Source organism: Canis lupus, chromosome 15 (genome assembly GCF_048164855.1).
Source record: "Canis lupus baileyi chromosome 15, mCanLup2.hap1, whole genome shotgun sequence".
Classification (NCBI taxonomy): Eukaryota; Metazoa; Chordata; class Mammalia; order Carnivora; family Canidae; genus Canis; species Canis lupus.
The window spans coordinates 16,188,798-16,207,014 of NC_132852.1; the positions used below are offsets into that span (position 1 = coordinate 16,188,798).

Below are 18,217 nucleotides of genomic sequence, written 5' to 3' on the forward strand. Positions count from 1 at the left end.
AATGATTCTCAGCGCTTAGGAATTCAATAATTAATTCTTAATTAATGCATTCTCAATAGTATTTTTAAATGTTAGGAGCTTATCTTAAGGAATAATAGCTTGAATTCATAAAATTCTAGAGCTGCCAGAGAAAAGTTAGGCAACTGGATAGGGATTTGCTGATCCCGGGGAGAATGCGGGTCATGACAGCCATCTCCTAAGCCCTTAAAATGACCTTAGCAGTGACAGCATTCACAGACACTTCCACCTTTCAACTTACTTGAAGAAGTGGTCCAGAGATGGAGATTCAGGCCAAGAACTGAGGCAATTACCAGCTCCAACAGAAACATGGTTTGATAATGTGCATATATGTATTATTTACTTATAAAAAAAGTGGTGGGGAAATAACACAAACTATATCAAGTGACTGTATACTTGATCAAGCCATACTGAGAAACTGACAGTATTTTATCATTTTATCATGTTTGTAATGTATGAACAATTATGATTGTAATTGAACAATCGTAATTGTTCATAAATTATGCTCATGCTCAGCCCTCAAATGAAAAATAAAGTCACCGTTATCATTTTTTTTTTTTTAACGATCTGTTTCAGGTGTTTCCCATATATAATAGGGGAAGAGTTTGGGGAAATGGGGATTAAGAAACCTTGTTTTGTGTAGTCAGTCCACTTTCCAGTTCATCAACAAATTGTAGAATAAAGGTATCCTTTGAAAATATAAGCAACTTCAACTCGTATCTCACTTGATTCTATGTGTAGTTTTAAAACATTTTGATTATCAAATCTTCTATGGCAAGGATGCAGTCCTTTTATGGAAATAGAAACAGCTATCTTCTCATTTAGAAAAGAATGATTTTTGTTTCTGAAAAGTATCTTTCTTGTATGTGATAGCTACATTGTAATTTTGAGTTGTTCAACTCACATTAAACAAAGATGGGGGTAATGTTTTATTTGAGAATGTCAGCTTTGGAGAAGGACACAGAGCTCTAAAAATATACCTTTAGTGTAGAGCAATAATGCTTTGTATGGGAAAATGCATATGTCTGCTCATAGGCCACAGTTAGGATTATATGGAAGGCATTCATTCAGCGGTTGGAACTAGCTCTTTATATATAAATATATAACTTTTTATAAATAAATAACATTTATTCAATGGCTTAGAATAGCATCTAAGGCTTTTCAAGCCTAAGATTCAAGTCTAAATTGCTAAAACAAAATGTATTAAATCATTAAAACGAAGTTTAACAATTTAATAATAGCATGGATAAAAAAGAACTTCAGTATTTAAATTTCATGTCAGTTATTACTGTACCTGTGTATGAAAAAGTCCTCAAGACCTAAAGCTAGACATAGAGAAAACACTGAAAAGAAATACATTAACTTTTTGTTATTTGTGGCTGGGTTTGGATGGTAGGATATAATGTTCTTTCCCCTAATGGATATATATTACTTTTAAAATGAAAGAGTCTTATATTCTAATAGCAGAGTTCACAAAACTTACAGTAAACATTTCACTTGGGTTGAGAAACAAGAACTCAAATATTGTATTATTGCTCAATGACCTTTTCTATTAATCTACAGTAGCATCTGAAAGCATGATATATTAATAGCATTTGTTTCTCAGATGACACATCTTTGTTGTCCAGAAAGTTGTTTTATTTGCAGAGGTCCCATTTTTAGAGGGTGGAGGGAAGACCTCTCTTTGCAAGACCTCTTTTTGCATGGAGTGTGTTAACTAAAAAGATAAAATAAGACAAACATAACCTCAGTTTAGCTTTTCTCCACTCTCATGCTACAAGTTAAATTCACTGCTTTTTCTTTTTTTATCACTACATTTTGTTAAGTTTCTGCTTTGGCATTTCAGATAGCAAGGATTACGCTGAAATTTAGCTATGTTTGTAGGGAATGTCCATCCTGAAGTGCCAAGTTATATGAACGGATCATGCAGAAATCTGGCCTGAGGATCAGAAGGACAGGAATCCTTTGGCCCATTAGGGGAAGGATTGAAATGGTTCTTATCTCTGAGACCTTCAAACACTGGCCTCTTGGAGGGAGTGCCAGTAAGAATTAGTCATGACTCAAAGTAAAGGAACGTTCAAAGGCTCCATCTGACTGGCTTCTAGAGTCTTTAACCTAATCTTGACCTTTTCTTTTTTTTAAACTATTTCATTTTCTATCTTTTCCCCATTTCATATCTTAAATGTCCATATTGCCAAACCCCAAAATGTAGGACGTGTGGGCTAATACATGACTGACGAGAGGGTAGAGTATTTAAAATTAGGGCTATTTTAAAAAATCCAGTTCTTAGGATAATCATGGTCATAAATTAGTACTTGCAGATTTATAAAAGGGGGTTCTTCTAGAAGGAAACTCAAACAATTTCCCTTAAACTCCAATTGTGGAGAGATGTTAGCAAAACACAGGCTCCCATCTTGATCTAAGCTCAGCCTCGTGCTTAATAAATATTTGCTGAGTCACCCACATGCTAGAGCAGGCCCTGCAATATGATCAGGGATCACTGGAGATTTGGTACTTTGGTCAGATCTCATTTAACCCATATCTTAGCATCTCATACTGGTGAAATTGGATTTTAAAAATTAGGAGAAATTTTGAATACGTGAATGCATAATTTGCAGAAGAGTTTTGGATGTGTACTATATATGGAGAGGAAATTCAGAATTTTATGCATTTTTTCCTGGTGATAATGAGATTGGGTGGTCAGTAAATGCATATATGTGAGCCTTAAACTTTGCTTTCTGTTGTTTTTTAAGACACCACATGACGATCTCTTTTTTTCATGTGCTGCTTGTAAGTGATGAATTGATGAAGGTGGGAGGAAGCTGGTGGGCTTGGGCATTACTGCAAAGGACTATCTATAAGTGACAGCTCTGCCTGGAGAGCTTTGCTTTTTCTTCTTACAATCTTTCCTTCTATCAAAGATAATGCTGATTAGAAGTATTGTTATTATTCACCAATCCCCGTCCGATGCCAGGGGGTAAGCCACCACCAGCATTCAGATCCCTTCTCTCCACATTTATTTATTTATTTATTTATATTTATTTATTTATTTATTTTTCTCTCCACATTTATTACCTATCTCATCCATTTCATCTTTTGCTCTCTCTTCCTGAAGAGCTGAGCTCTTACCTGAACTAAATCCCACTTAACCTGCATGACCACTCTTAGCCTGCAGCAGCTGGGGCTCGAGGCAGCTGAGCACCGTTCTGAGAACTGGTTCCCAGATGTGCTCCTGGGCAGGGTTAGAAAAGGCACTGCATTGGCAGAGCCTCACCTCCAGATCCTTTCACTCATGAGTCAGCTGTTTATTGAGTGCTTGCTGTGTGTCATACCTGGGAGACTCTGAGGAAAGAGAACAGACACAGCAGTTCCCATCTTCGTGGATATTCCATATCCTGCTCCCTCAGTTTGGGGGCCTGTCTTTTCCTCCTTTAATCATAGTGATTTTTAGGCCCAGGCTCTTCCTTTCTTCCAGCTAGAAGTCTAGGTCAAGGACCTAATAAACTCATACCTTCTAAAGACTAAGCTACTGAGGATGCTTCTTCTCCTGGAGGAGATTGTATCTGAACTGAATATAAAGTTTCAATCCAAAGTAATCTGTAACGACCCTTGCAATAGTAATGTGGAAGGCATTCCTGGTGTCCAGGAAGTCCTATCACATGCCAGAGGCTTGCCCATCAAGGCCTGGTGGGAGGGGGTAGGAACTAGAATGGTATCACCGCGAGCTCCCACTAAATTGAATACCTCTATGAACAATTCTATGTACCAAGTTCTTTTTCTACAGTGTTTTATTTAAAAATTATTTTATTTCAAATTTTAAAAATTTACATTAGTTTAAATATTTTAAATTTAATTTAAATATAATTTAAATCTTTGCGAAGCCCTGTGAGAAACAGGTACCTGTTACGCTAAATGTGTTTTATCAAGGAGAAAGTGGAGGCTTATGGAGAGGATGAAAAACTGGAAGCACGAATTCAGGAGTTGGTGATCCTGGAAAGGGAAGTGCTGCTGAAGCATAAGTGACAAATATGTCTTCAATGCATTTTCAGGAGATATATAGGGAAACTACAGCTTGGGGATATTTAATCCATTTAGCATGAATACTTGTTTAAAAAAGGTTACCCAATTTATATTTCTGTCTCTCTAAACTTGGGAAACCTCTGGCTAACGAGAGGTTCTAAAATCCTTTTCTTAATTACATTTTCCCATACAGCATAACTGAGGGTTGGCTTAATTTCAGTTCTTTTGGAGCTCTTGAAAGCAGACATAATCAGATAAGCATCAGATTATTAGATTAATGTAGCTCATTAGAATTGCCTCAAGGGAAAATCCTCTATCTTTTGTGATTCTACTGCATGGATAGAATTTCACCATCATTACATAATGTGAAGCCCTTTTTTGTAGAGCAAACTTAATCACAGATTGCCAGAACTGGGAATTTAAAAAGGATGTAGAATAAGATCTGAATGAAGACCTCGAAGAATTGAAGTTCACAATAATTATTAGATTAGAGACACCTGTTTCAAATGGTAGACCCTAATTTCATTTTGCTTTGTTTTCACATTTTAAACTTCTTGGATTATGTCATAGTCCTTTGGGGGAAGTCCATCATAAAGAATGAAAAAAATAAGTGAACTATAGGTAGACATAGCCAAATTTATCCCGAGAACCTATTTGTCTTTTAACAAGGCACTTGCCTGGGGATACTTCTCTTTTTTCTTGATGTAAAAAGACATGGATAATATAAAGTAATCTCACAGGGTAAAGATGGATAATGGCTCCATCATGTGGCTTATTCCAATTTTTTATATTTGCCACTTCTGTCTCTTGGAAGGCATCCACATGATTTAAATGGGAATACAATATGAATATCATTTACTCTAAAATTCATACCTGTGGTTCTGATTCTAAATTGATTTTGAAAGGATGAGCCTTTCCATCTTCAGATACCTGTGGAGACCATAGGCGAGTTTCTCCCCTGTAAATAAAAGAAATTTTGTAAACTCCAAATTCTAATGATACTTCCAGTTTTAGTATACTCTAATCTCCCATAGCATTTATGAGAATTTTATCAAACCTTGATAATTTAAGCAAAAGCAATACTCCTTGCTCAATTATTCTGTATTCTCCCAACTAATTAGTTTTTTTTGGTACTTTTGGGGAAACTCGAATGAATAAACATTGCACGGGGGACTCCTATACACTGAAGTTTGTGTCCCCCTCCCCACCAAGTTCTGAAGCTGCAACTCTACCCCTCAATGTATTTGGAGGTGAGGTCTCTGGGAGGTAATTAGGATTAGATTAGGTCCTGAGGGTGGAGCTGTCATGATAGGATTAATGTCCTTATATAAAAGGAAGAGACAGGAGATCTTGGTCTCTGTGTCCATACACCAAGAAAAGGCCAAGTGAGGAAATAATCTGGAACCTAACCATGCTGGAACCCTGATCTCAGACTTTCAGCCTCCAGGACTGTGAGAAATAAATTTTTGTTTAAGCCACTCAGTCTATGGTATTTTTGTTATAGGAGCCCAAACTGACTAAGGCAAAGACATTGCACAGTCTCGGTAATACCTGCAGGGAACAGCCCAGGAGAGGAAGATTCTGGAAGCAGACTCCCTAGGTTTCCTCTGTTTCCTTCCTATCCTACCCAGGCCACCACAGGAGTGGTGAGTGGTTTGCCAGAGGGATTTGCTGTTGGCATCAAGGAAATGAGCTTTAGTCAATCTCATGTCCTTCTCATGTATCTGTTTGGGACCATGAGCTTCTAAAGGACTGTGCACTTGGCAGGAACCCTAGTTATACAGAAATAGGGAAAGAGTCCATTTTACCCCTGAAATGGTAGATTGGCTGATTGATTGTGCCTTCTGAACCACAGCCATTATTTTCACAATTCTGTTTCAGATCAGGGTTATGATGGCAAAGGATCAGTTTCAATTTCCTAATATATTCATATATATAATATATATTTATATATATATATTAAGGTCTCATTTCTAACACTTTTACTGCATGTGCACTCTTATACACCTTGTCAGATTCTTCTGGACTGAATTCTGTACAAAACAGCCAATGGCATACAGGGTATTAGCCACCAATTTTCAATATGATCATGTTTTGGCAAATCAAGAAATTCTTTTAAGAGACTCTTTAAATTCCATTCCATTCTCTACCACATTTAAAACAGCAGTACCAGTAGCTATGCTGTGCAGTGTTTCTGTGGCCAGTAACTTTAGTGGTTCTATTTTCATAGTCACTTAATAGGAAAAAGAATTCTTTTAGCTTCTTTGCTTATGCTGACATTCCAGGGAATCCTTTTCAGAAATAGTTTGTTAACAATTACTAGATTGGCAGGCATTTGTGAAAAGCAGACCAAAGTGGTCAATACATTAAAAAAAAAAAAAAAAAAAACAGTCAAAATCCTGGGTCCTGTGACATTCCTTCTTACTGGGAGGATAAAATCATTTATAGTTCTGGTTTAGGTTCTCCTGCAAAACAGATCACATTTTTAACACCATTAATTAAAGAGCACCTGTCAATTTTGAGACACAGCTGGTGTGCTGCTGCTTTAATCCTGTCCTGTGCATCAGCATGAGTCATGGACTCTGTACCAAAGCCATCAATAGCCAGGATGACATCTCCAGGACACAGGTTGGCAGCTGCTGCCTTGCTTCCTGGAGTAATCTGGAAGAAATCATGGCATCATTTAAAAACCAACATTCTGCAATATCTTGAATTTTGTGCCTGAAATTTGTATTTCAGTTTGGTAACACTTTAAATGTTTCACTGGGCAGGGAATTTTAAATCTTACTTAAAATAACTCTTCTAAGACATCTTCCTTAACACCCTGTTTGAATCATATTTTCTTTGCTTTAAACAAAATAATTTGTTCTTTAGGTTTTTTTTTTATGTTTTTTTCACCCATAACTCTCTATTTGGGAGTACAATTTCACACCAAATTTAGGGAGCTTTTATATTTGAATTGAAACTACTGTAGCATCCCTGTAAGTAATGATCTTTAAAATTCACATGAAGGAGCATCTAGGATGTAGAAAGCTGGAAAGAGACTTACTCTTGCAGTAATAAGAGCCATATAATATACAAAATTATAACTTTTCATGAACGATTCAGAGAGCTGAAGCTTCAGGGCAACCAACTAAGCCTGGATCAAAGGAAAGACAGGTGCCTCCAAGGAAAGCCAAGATGTAAGCAACTTGTATTACTTGTATCAGAGCACAGAGGAAGATGGGGGGCACCATTCTAGCCATAAAGAAGAATTCAGCTAAAATGATGACAAAATAGTAAAGTTTACATTGAGAGTCTAGAGCCCCTGGGCATTGTAAACACAAGAAAAGTTTATTTTCACACACAGCCTCTTCTCCATGAATGAAAAACAGATTGAACAAATAAAAAGCAACAACAAGACACTAAATTGTAATTAAACCTTATCAGAAATTCCATTAAATGTAAATGGTCTAACCACATCATATTCTGTGTTTTAACAGAGATTGTCAAACTAGGTTAAAAAAACAAAAACAAAACCAAGATCCAATTTTACGCTGTCTACATGAAACCCACATGGATTTCTTTTCTTTCCTTTCCTTTCCTTTCCTTTCCTTTCCTTTCCTTTCCTTTCCTTTCCTTTCCTTTCCTTTCCTTTCCTTTCTTTTCTTTCTTTCTTTCTTTCTTTTTTTGTTGACAAGGTATGTGGGGGGATGAAAGGAATACTTAAGAATATTGGAAACATAGTTATTAAATGTTTAAAAATACTTAAGAATATGGGAAACATATAGCTATGAAATGTTTAAAAGAAAAAATGTGAAATTATTAATTACTATGTTGAGTATCCAGTTTTTGATTGCTATACCTACTCCTAATTTTTCTGGGTAAATCTCAATTATTTACAACTGCCTAATTGTCCTTACCTGGTCTTACCTTCCCTACACCATCTTACACTATTCCTGCTGCCCTCAACCCACTGTGCTGTAACTATTTCAATTTCCTTCCAGTTCCTCAAACAGACCAAGTGTATACCCTCACCCTCTTCACGGTTCTACATGTTATTTTGGCCTGAAATGTTTCCCCTACTCTTCACCCAGTTGCTCCTCCTCATCCTTTAGGTCTAGACTTAAATGTCACATTTTCAAAGAGACTTCCCCAAACATCTGGAGTAGCTTCTCCAGACCCTCTACCATTATTTTCCCACCATTACATTTTGTTCATTTCCTTCCTGAAGACAAGTTGTACTTGTTAATTTACTTGTGTGTTGTTTGTCTTTGCAAGTAGACTGGAAGTTCTTGAGGATATGTATAGTATTATGTATATTTCTAATGTGTAGGAGCGTATATTCCAGTGTTTGGAATTAATGGATAACTGACAATAAAAGGTTATTTAAAGCAGAGCTCATGAAAGAAAAAGAGCTAGTCCGTACATATTCAAAGATTATAGCTATTAATCAATGCATCATTGTTACATTTGCAAGTTCCAACTGTTTAGAGCAAAAGAATGCACAGGACTTGACTTAAACCTCAAACTGCTTCAGGAATAAACTAGATTGTTCCTGATATTTTACTTGAGGATCAGTCATTCAATCCTTTTTTTTCTATTTACTTAATTGATCTAGCTATCAATTCTATTTAACTTTGTGGCTCCAAGGGATAGCCATGATTCATAGAAGTTAATAAAATTGTGAAGGTAATAAATTCTTACATGTCTGAGACCTTCAGTCTCATCACTAAAATGTTTATTGTACTCACTTCATTTCTGTGATCATCTCATTGTAGTGATCATGATTATTTTTCAATAGGAACCGTTGATAGAAGCTTAGTGAAGACAATGGGGATTATTATATCCCAGACTTTGGAGGTATTTCATAGCTGTTTTCCATTTGGAAATTCTCCCAGACCCAGAACTGTTAGGAGAATAAAAGTTTCCATCCCCATGTGACTTGCAGGGATAAAAATAATCTTAAACTTTTAATTTTCTCTAACTATAGTTTGTCAAAATCAGTACTATCTTTAAACTTTTGAGACCAGAAGTCTTTTCTTTGAATTAAAAAATAAGAAAGAATGGCTCAATGTGTTTGTTTTTTAAAGCTTCACATAGTTTTTCTAATATACTTACATAGATTTGTTATATAATGTTCAATCTTGATTTAGAAAAGCCTAACATTATTTTTTAGGTCTGGTTGGGATAAGTGGAAGGCAGGATTATGTGTGTATCTGTCTATATAAATTTTAAACTGAGACATCTGGTGTGTGTTGAACCTCAATACTGAACATTACTAAGTTTCACTGAGTATTAATACGTAAGTATTAACACTGTTTTATATTTACTCCAAATATCATATTTGTAAATATGCACTTTCCAATAACTTTGACCATCACAACAACTTTAAGACAGAGTGGACAAAGAAGACTATTTTTCAGAGGAGGATAAACGTCCAAGTAACCTGTGGCTTCCTACTAAGATGGGAACAGCTGTTTGGTTATATCAGCAGTGGTTTAAGAAGTCAAATAAGAAAGACGGTTGATGGTGATGCCAGAACCCACTTCTGACTTTGCATTCAACCTAGTGATTGATGTTTTGGGATCTCTATGGGGGGAGTTGATAAGAAAAAAAAAAAAAGGATGGAGAAGAGAGGGATGGGAGAGAGGGAGAACACATGGTCCTCTCACTTTTAGTTTTTTAGTTCAACTAGGCTAGTGATGAGAAAATGACCATTAAATTGGCCTGGTTTTAGCAAGTAAAACTATCTTTTTAGACATAAAAGTATGTTATTTTCCAGCATTACATTATAGTATTACTTTATTATATTATTAGTTTATGTTATTGCTCATAGTTTATTATTAACATTTCCCCCTAAAACAGGAGAAGAGAGAACTAAAATGAAGCAAAGAGTTTCTCAATGGATTATTTATTATTAGGTTCATTACAGTCTCAAATATCAAATGCATTAGAGAAATCATTGAAAATAGTACTGCCATCAGTCATGTAGCACATGTTTTCAAACTTGTCTAATTAGAAGAATCGCCTGGGGTCCTCGTTGGACATAAAGACTCCCATTCCACTCCAGATGCTTGGAATCACAAATCATAAGCTCTAGGAAAGGAACTAGGGAATTTAAGTTTTAACAAGTGCCTTGGATGTTCCTTATTATTCATATCAACCTATTATATAGGTCCTTTTGGAAAAAACTAATTTAAATCACAGATAAAGCATCTATAGTATTCTACTTACTATAGGAAACATAAGGGAAACACAAGATATGGCCCTGGTGAGGCTTTTAAAAAAAGATTTACTTATTTATCTATTTATTTGTTTGAGAGAGAGGGCAGGAGGAGGGGCAGAAGGAGAAGGCAAGAGAGGATCTCAAGTAGACTCCCTGCTGAGCATGGAGCCCGATGTGGGGCTTGGCTCAATTTCAAAACCCTGAGATTATGACCTGAGCTGAAATCAAGAGTCGGACACTTGACTGACTCAGCCACCCATGCATCCCCTCTGGTGAGACCTTTATGTTAAGAATAAAAGTGAGATAGCTATGGGCAAGACAATTATACACTGAAGGACTATGCTGTGGGCCATGGACCAAAATACTGAGAAAGCTCATTCAGTTGTTCTCTGTTGCCTACCAATAAACTCCATTGCCCCACTGTATTCTGGATTTCTAGGCCCATACTTCATACCAGTTACATCAGAACCTCTGCAAGTAGCACCTGGTCATGGATGTTTCATAAGTTATCTGGATGGATCTAATGTGCAGCCAGGGTTGAGAACCATTGTGGTATTGTTATTATTACCCGCATTGTATTACTGAGGACCGTTATCTCACTGAATTCTCAAGACATTCTTTTAAGATGAGAAAACCGATGCTCTCAGAGTATAAGAAACTGGCTTAGGCTCACACATCCAGTAAAAATTTGCAATTCCTCATAGGGCTAACTCTGTTGTTCAAACTCTTCCACTATTCTACAAGGACACTCCTGCAGGTTCATCTCTGCCCTGACTCCTCCTATCTCTTTTGCCATGCTTTTCTCATGGAATCCTGAACAGGATGTGTCATGGTAGTTTATGTACATATATGTCCCTTCTCTTCTCATATTGGAGCATCTCAGGGAGTACAAACCTATTAAGTTATCATTGTATCCCCCAAAGTGCCTTCCACATACAGTACATTCTGCACTTCAGAGATATTTGTGGGACGTAGGACTGTTATGAACATATGACCCAGCATCTCCATTCAGCTATATCTTTGGTAGAATTAAAATTAAATAGGTTTTCCCATCAACCTTCCTACTACACTTGAATCCTGGTAAAGGATTGCATTCACCTGTGAAGACTTCTTTCTAAAAAGTCGAATTTCAAATTGTTTATAGTAAAGTAAAATATTTTTCTATGCTCAAGCCTGCAAAAGTTAAGACTATAGTAAAGTTTTCTATATTGATACCCAAGTCCATGTAGTGTTCTCAGTTACAGTGATGTTGGCTCTGAGTGTGCTCTGAATAGGAAGGAGGGAGGAAGAAGGGGAGGAGGCTTTGAGTGGGAAAGGACACACCAGCATCAGATGTATATAATAATCTTACGTCATACACACAAAAGAAACTTGTACTTTATTCCAAATTGGACCATTTGTGAAAACAAACCATCTGTAACTTGGCTGTGATAGTAGATCCACCTTCTGGGTGGTCCAAACGCTTAAAAAAGAGACTCCTTAGAATCTTCTTGCCAGAAAAAGAAAAGCTGCTCACTTAGAGATATGAACCTCAGATTTATTCTGTGAAAAGCAGAGGCCAGTTATATACGGTGTTTGCAGTAACAACCCTTTCACATCTACGAGCCAAGTTTATATTGCACAAAGGATAGCACACCTATTGCCTAGAAACTATTTTCCTACAAAATATGTATATCACAATGCATTGCTAATTTTTTTTGAGAATGTCTGGTGTTTGGTTTACCTTACTTCTGATGTCTTTTATGATACAAATTCACCCAGCTGATTAATTGTATTGTAAATTATTTCTAGGGTGGAGACCCTTTGTCCTAATTTTGTGAATTGTAATTTCAATTGCTGGAGAGAGTTAATTTGTAAACCCTTCCCCCAACTCTGGTGGAGTAGAGACCCATTGCCTAGGATCATTTGCATTTGCAAAGTGTGAGGTAGGTACGGAAGGTGATAGCTTGTAGGAAGGAAGACAAAAATTTATTTGACTTGAGAAATGTATCTCATTTATAGGAATTTTTGTGTGGTAATAAGTGCAGGCATTGGTTTCTTTATTCTTTGCATATATAAGAACTTATCTAAAACAGATTAATTAATAAGAAAGCAATTCTCACTTTTGTCTTGGAGAATATCTTTGAGGATATACTCTGCACCAATTATGGCAATAGTTACATTTAAGGGATCCCTGGGTGGCGCAGTGGTTTAGCGCCTGCCTTTGGCCCAGGGCGCGATCCTGGAGACCCGGGATCGAATCCCACGTCAGGCTCCCGGTGCATGGAGCCTGCTTCTCCCTCTGCCTGTGTCTCTGCCTTTCTCTCTCTCTCTCTGTGACTATCATAAATAAATAAAAATTAAAAAAAAAAGAGTTCCTGCATGCAATTTGTGGGATACAGATGTATTCAAACATCTGTGGTACAAGGCATGATGTAAAAAGAGGTTGTAGGCAAGAGCTATGGTAACCAAGTGGATGAAATGCTTATTATGAGTAGAAGGCTAGGGGAGTGGTGTTTGATTGAGTTTCCTTAGAGAGAGGACAGTGAGGTAGGGCAGAGGGGAAATCTCTGGAGAAAAATGATAGCAGCTGTGAACAGATAGAGGAATCATAAGTTGTCCAGAGTAGTGACATGACTACCTAATCTAGGGGAAGAAGAGAGAGGAAATGAAGTTGGAAACTTGAGTTTGGAAGGGAGTGAAGGCCGTGAATGTGCTCAGAGAACACGTATTTTATTCTCTCTAAACTGGCATTGCATTGAAGGGTTTCTAAGAATGAGGAGGATACAACCTAGCATTTCCTGAAGATGGCTGGTCAGACAAATGCAGAGTGAATTGGAGAGAGGAGACAAAGACCTAGGTGTGAATTTATGGAAGCTTGAATAAGGACAGAGGTAAGGGAAAAGGCAAGTGGTAGATCCTAAGGACAAAGAATCAATAGAACCAGGGGATGATGAAGTGGATGGCGCAAAACATCTATTTGGAAAGATCTGTACAATAAACTGTTTTGTTTTTGTTCATTTGTTTGTTCTACATGTGCAGACTTTAGAATGCAGCCTGCAGAGGCAAGTAGAACTAGTGTCAAGTTCTGTCCCACCATTTGTGATCTTCAGCAGGTTGGTGAAACTCTTGAAGCCTCATCTCTCATCTGCAAAAAGAATAGTAGTAACTACTCTTACAGGATTATTGTGAAGTTTAAGTGAGTTAGTATAAAGGGCTAAGAGATGTGCATGGCAAGCATCGAAGTACAATAATACACATAAGATCTTATTCACTACCATTTAATAAAATACAAAAATTATAAAAGTAATAAAAATTTACCATTTTATTACAACACTGATAATTAGTTTCATGTAATATCTTTTACTCTTCTTACAAGTGATTTTTACTGTTCTTATGATTTCAGTGGGAACATTCTCAATTAGGTTTTCACTAAGGCAAAAAGGTTGAAGTGAATAAGCTTTCATTTATTCAACATACATCTGCTATGTGCGTGGTTTGGGGAACACTTGGAATAGAAAATAGTTGAATTTAACCTGCTATTCTTAAGTTAAATTAATTGAAATTAAATGAGATAATCATTTATAGTCATGCATTGTTATTGAAAATAACAAAATGAAGGATACAAATTAGTAATGAATTAGAAATTCAAAAAAGAATTGGTTTCCCAGATAATAATTGTCATATCAAATACATTTGCCAATAGCTCCTGTAGTTCAACTGGGATATATAAGCACTGCTTTAAAATAAACATTGTTTGTAATGTCAACAACTCAACATTTCAAACATAGGATTAATCATATTGACATGTTACATAGTAATAGCAAGATATTTCTTTTATAAATCACTTAAAAGGTTTTGGTGACAAAATTATTTCTTTAGGATTTACTAGAAATGTGATTTATCCTTTGTTAGGATTCAACAGTGTATTTTCCTTTAATCTAAACAAATGAAAACTATACTTCAGAAACTTTAAAAATATTTCTTAGTAGAGATAATGGAAACTGTTTTGGTTGGTAGTTCCATAAAAGGCATTCATTGCTTGGCCCAGATCACTAAACCATTTTCTGCTAAATTTACTTAGGAACAATTTGGGGGGTATGTTAAGTTTTCATGTCTCATACAAAAACACATGTCAGATGTGTTTATATGTTTTTGAAAAATGTAAAACAAAGCTTGAAATGTTCCATGGTATGTGTATGTGTGGCACATGCTTTGAGATATTTACGAAAAGACATTGGTTCCCAAATCTCATAGATATATAAGTAGAACAGAATTTAAAAGATATTACCTTGTTCAAAAATCTATATGAGTAAATCCAATTACAAGGCATACATTTATAAAATACAACATAAGAAGTAAGGAACGAAAGAAAACATAAGAAAAGTATAATATTCTGAAAGTTTTTGCTTTTAGATGTGCTTAAAAATGCCTTTTAGTGGTAACAAATAATTTTCTAGTAAGACAAACACTTGTGTTAGAAAAAAATCAACTAGACCAACTAGAAATTTCCTAACAGGCCAGAAATCCCTAAATTTCCCTTTTCTTTCTTTTCTTTTTTTTTATTTTTATCTTTCTTTTTTTTTTTTTTCTAATTAGACAATACTCTGGGGGAATATTAAGTAAGGCAAACTTGACTCTGACAGTCAAGTATTACTTTTCAAAGTCATTAGGCTGACCGGTGACTTTCCATCAGGTAAACTAAACTATCTGCTCGCATTTTCTTTGTAGTTTGAGTTATAGGAGAGGATTCCTAAGCCAAATTCCCAGCTTTGGAGACTTTTTTTTTTTTTTTTCCCAAAATGCTTGGAAACCTAGGAAAACACATTAGTAATAGTTTCCCGGTCTGGGCTGATAGGAGCGGCCCCAAGTCGGCCCGCCCGGCTGCGCCCTGAGCTCCCCCTCGCCGCAGCTCCGTGCGCAGGTGAAGCGCGCTCAGGTGCGCATCTAGGTCCCAGGAACCCCCCAACCCCCGCCGAGGTCGACCACTCCTCCCTCCTCCCGGCCCTCATTTCTTTTGTTCCAGAAAGGACCCCGGGGTGGCTGGGGCTGAGGGCAGAAGCCCCCACCCTAGCCTCCTCTGGGCCGAGGCGCAGTCGCGCTGTCAGTGCACCCCTCCTGGGCAGTTGCTGGGGACCCAGGGCTGCGGACGGAGAGCCCTGGAGCGGACTTGGTGAAGTCTCGGAACACCGCTCTGCATCCCCAGCTTCGGCTCGCCAGGTGGCTGCCGCCCCGCAAGCTCTGAGCCGGTGCCGGGGGACCGACCCAGCGCAGCGCACCCGGGGCTCGCGGGCCACCTCGGATCCCGGGGGACCCGCGCGCGCCAGCGCCCCGCCCCGCAGCCGAAGAACGGAAAGCACCTACCCTGGTGATGACCAAAGGCTGGTTGAAGTCTATGCCCCCCGAGAGCCTGAAGCCCCAGGGCGCGGGGCCCGGGAGGACCACGTTCTGCGGCATGGTGCTCTTGGCGCGGCCCGGAGCCGGAGCGAGCGCCTGGGGCTCCCCGAGCGGGGCGCAGCGAGGGGCGGCCCTGCCCGCGCCCAGGGTCCCCGAGCCGGACGGCCGCTCGGCTCCCCAGAAAGTGCCCTCGCCCCGAGCGCGGCCGGGGAGCTTTATCCCCGCTCCCGAGTGACGTCACCCGCCTGCCCTCCTCCCCACCCCCTCCCACCAAGGAGAGCTCCAACTTTGGAAGAAAGAGCCGCGCCAGGCCCGCGGGAGTTTGCAGCCGAGCCCGGGCTGGGTGCAGCCTCCGACCTCCGGGCGGCGGCCCTGGAGGAGGCTTCGGGTTGCAACGTCCCCTGGTCTCCTAAAGGGGCACCTGTCCTCCTGCTTCTCTCCTGGCGGCTCAGCGGCGCGCTCCGTGCAAAGCTCAACGCACTTAAACCACAGCTTCTCTGCTGCCCGTTAAAAGAAAACCCAAAGCCTCCTAAATGCAGCTGGTTATTTAGCAATTTTGAGCGCTTTTGAGATATTTACTTATTAGCTGTGCGACCTTCACGTTAGGCGAAGTTACCCAACGTCCTTAGGTCTCAGTGTCTCCATCTGTAAGAGGGGAGCAAGAACTGCGCTCCTCTCGTGGGGTTACCTTGAGAATGAGGTGAGCTGCTTTTCTGCACAGGGCCTGGCACAGCGTCACGAATTATTCAGCGTTTCTGCAGTTAAGCACCTACAGCCGCACGTATTTATGGGCCTAGGTAATATACATGAATACATCCACGAATATACTCAAAATGTAGTTTTTTTGAAAACAGAGAAACGGAAAAGTGAAAAGTGTCATGCAAACGTCCTCAATGCCACGAACCATTTAAAAGTACACACGGGAAGATGATTCATCACTATACTCAAAATACAGTTTAATCGTGATTGGAGCAATCGTCACCTCCCTCAAATTCAGTCTCTAAACTTAGTTTTTGACACATGAGGGGTGAGTGTGACAGACACTAGGAGTTGAGAGTGTCCTATGTGGGTCTATGTGGGTGCTACGGCCAGAGTGAGGGTGCTGAGTGGAGCAAGGTGAACCAAGGGGCCCCTAAACTGGATGAAACTGCATGGAGGAAAAAGAGGGGTCCAAGCATTCACTGAGTATCTCTAGGGTCCAGATGCTGTAGTGATTGCTGTGCTGGTGTCACCTTACTTCATCCCCAGGACAAGTCCCTTAGAATGCTATTATTATTCCAATTTTTTTTTTCAGGTAAGGAAATAGTTTCTTAGCAGTTGAGTAATTTGTGTAAGATCCACACCCAGGTTCACCTGACTCCACTGTCTGCCTGATGTAGGCATAAACGTTAGGAGAGTCTGGGGAGGGTCCTGTCATGGTTCCATTCCGCAGTGTGGAATCCAGTGTTTCTGGCATTACCCCCCAGGATGTCCTGATTCACGAGGCAGGGGAGAGTGGGGAGGGTAGAGAAGTAGGAAATGCTTTAAAAATGTGAAAATGTGAAAATGAGGCTCTAGGACTTCATGCCCAATATGATGGCCCCATAGCAGTCCAGGAGAGCAGAGCTGTAACACACTTTTAATAGTGTGGTCTCTTTGGAAGTTGGTTTGGAAACTGATAAAAGAGCTTCAGGAAGCTATAAGCAAAGTGCCAGCCTGGAGTAGTGTAAATCCCACAGCCAGGCTTGGTACTACTTTGCCCATTGTGGTGAATTATGTAAAAGTCCCAGGGGATAGCTGTTTTCTGATCTTAAAACATTTTCCAAAAAAAAAAAAAAAAAAAAAAAAAAAACAAAAAAACAAAAAAACATTTTCCAGCGCTCCACCTACATTGGGTTAGCACGGAAACAAGCATCATATATTCTTGTTGATTTTACCTGTTTGGGCTGGCTGTATCACTGCAAATCACACTTCCCCTGTCCGTTACTGGCTGTTTCTGTGTGGTATACACACACCTCCAGAGGTCAATTCAGAAAGAAAAAATCAGACTAGATATTCGGCGTAGTGTAATTGCACTAATCAATCATTCATACCTCATCTCAAGTTGGCTTATATAACCAGTTGACTATATGCTTTTTGTTTTTTGCCTTTTTACATACCATTTTGGTGTCATTTAGATATAAATACCACCTATACACCATCAGTATAATCCCTGATGAGTTCTTCAGGCTTTGCAGAGGGAATGGAAAGCAGGGACATGAAATGGGCAGTTTTTCTATATCCTACTGTTCCCTGAGGTCAGCCGGAAAGTGTTCAGAGGAGATTGTCAGGGTAGGGGTGGGCATTGCTATGAGGGAAAATTCTAGAGAAGAAGCAACGGCCCAGCCCTAATCACTCCCAGAGGTTTCTGCCTCTGGTTTGGGTACTATTCTAAGAAAAAGTACTTTCTGGATGACCCTTCCACATATTTTCTCTTAGTACTTCCCTTTTTAGAGAGTATGATAATAGAGATGAAAAAGGAAGGACCAACTGAAAAAAATGAATTATGATAAACCGTGATTCTGTTAAATGTGACATTCATGATTATTGTTTTAAATTATCTTTAGAAAGTTCTTT

At 38.8% G+C, this 18,217-nt stretch overlaps 1 protein-coding gene across 3 annotated transcripts in view; it reads right to left on the minus strand.

Annotated features, from left to right (window-relative positions):
- Positions 1-15,845, minus strand: part of PDLIM3 (PDZ and LIM domain 3) — a 30,358-nt gene extending 14,513 nt beyond the window's left edge. For 2 of the 3 annotated variants that reach the window (XM_072776003.1, XM_072776001.1), the window contains exons 1-3: positions 15,590-15,809; positions 6,548-6,699; positions 4,912-4,996 (exon numbers count right to left, since the gene is read on the minus strand). In XM_072776003.1, the coding sequence (XP_072632104.1) occupies positions 4,912-4,996; positions 6,548-6,699; positions 15,590-15,682 (330 nt within the window). In that variant the 5' untranslated portion in view covers positions 15,683-15,809. Of the gene's footprint in view, positions 1-4,911; positions 4,997-6,547; positions 6,700-15,589 lie in introns of all 3 variants that reach the window. The other variant, XM_072776002.1, reaches the window with a different exon arrangement.
- Between the last annotated feature and the right edge of the window lie 2,372 nt (positions 15,846-18,217).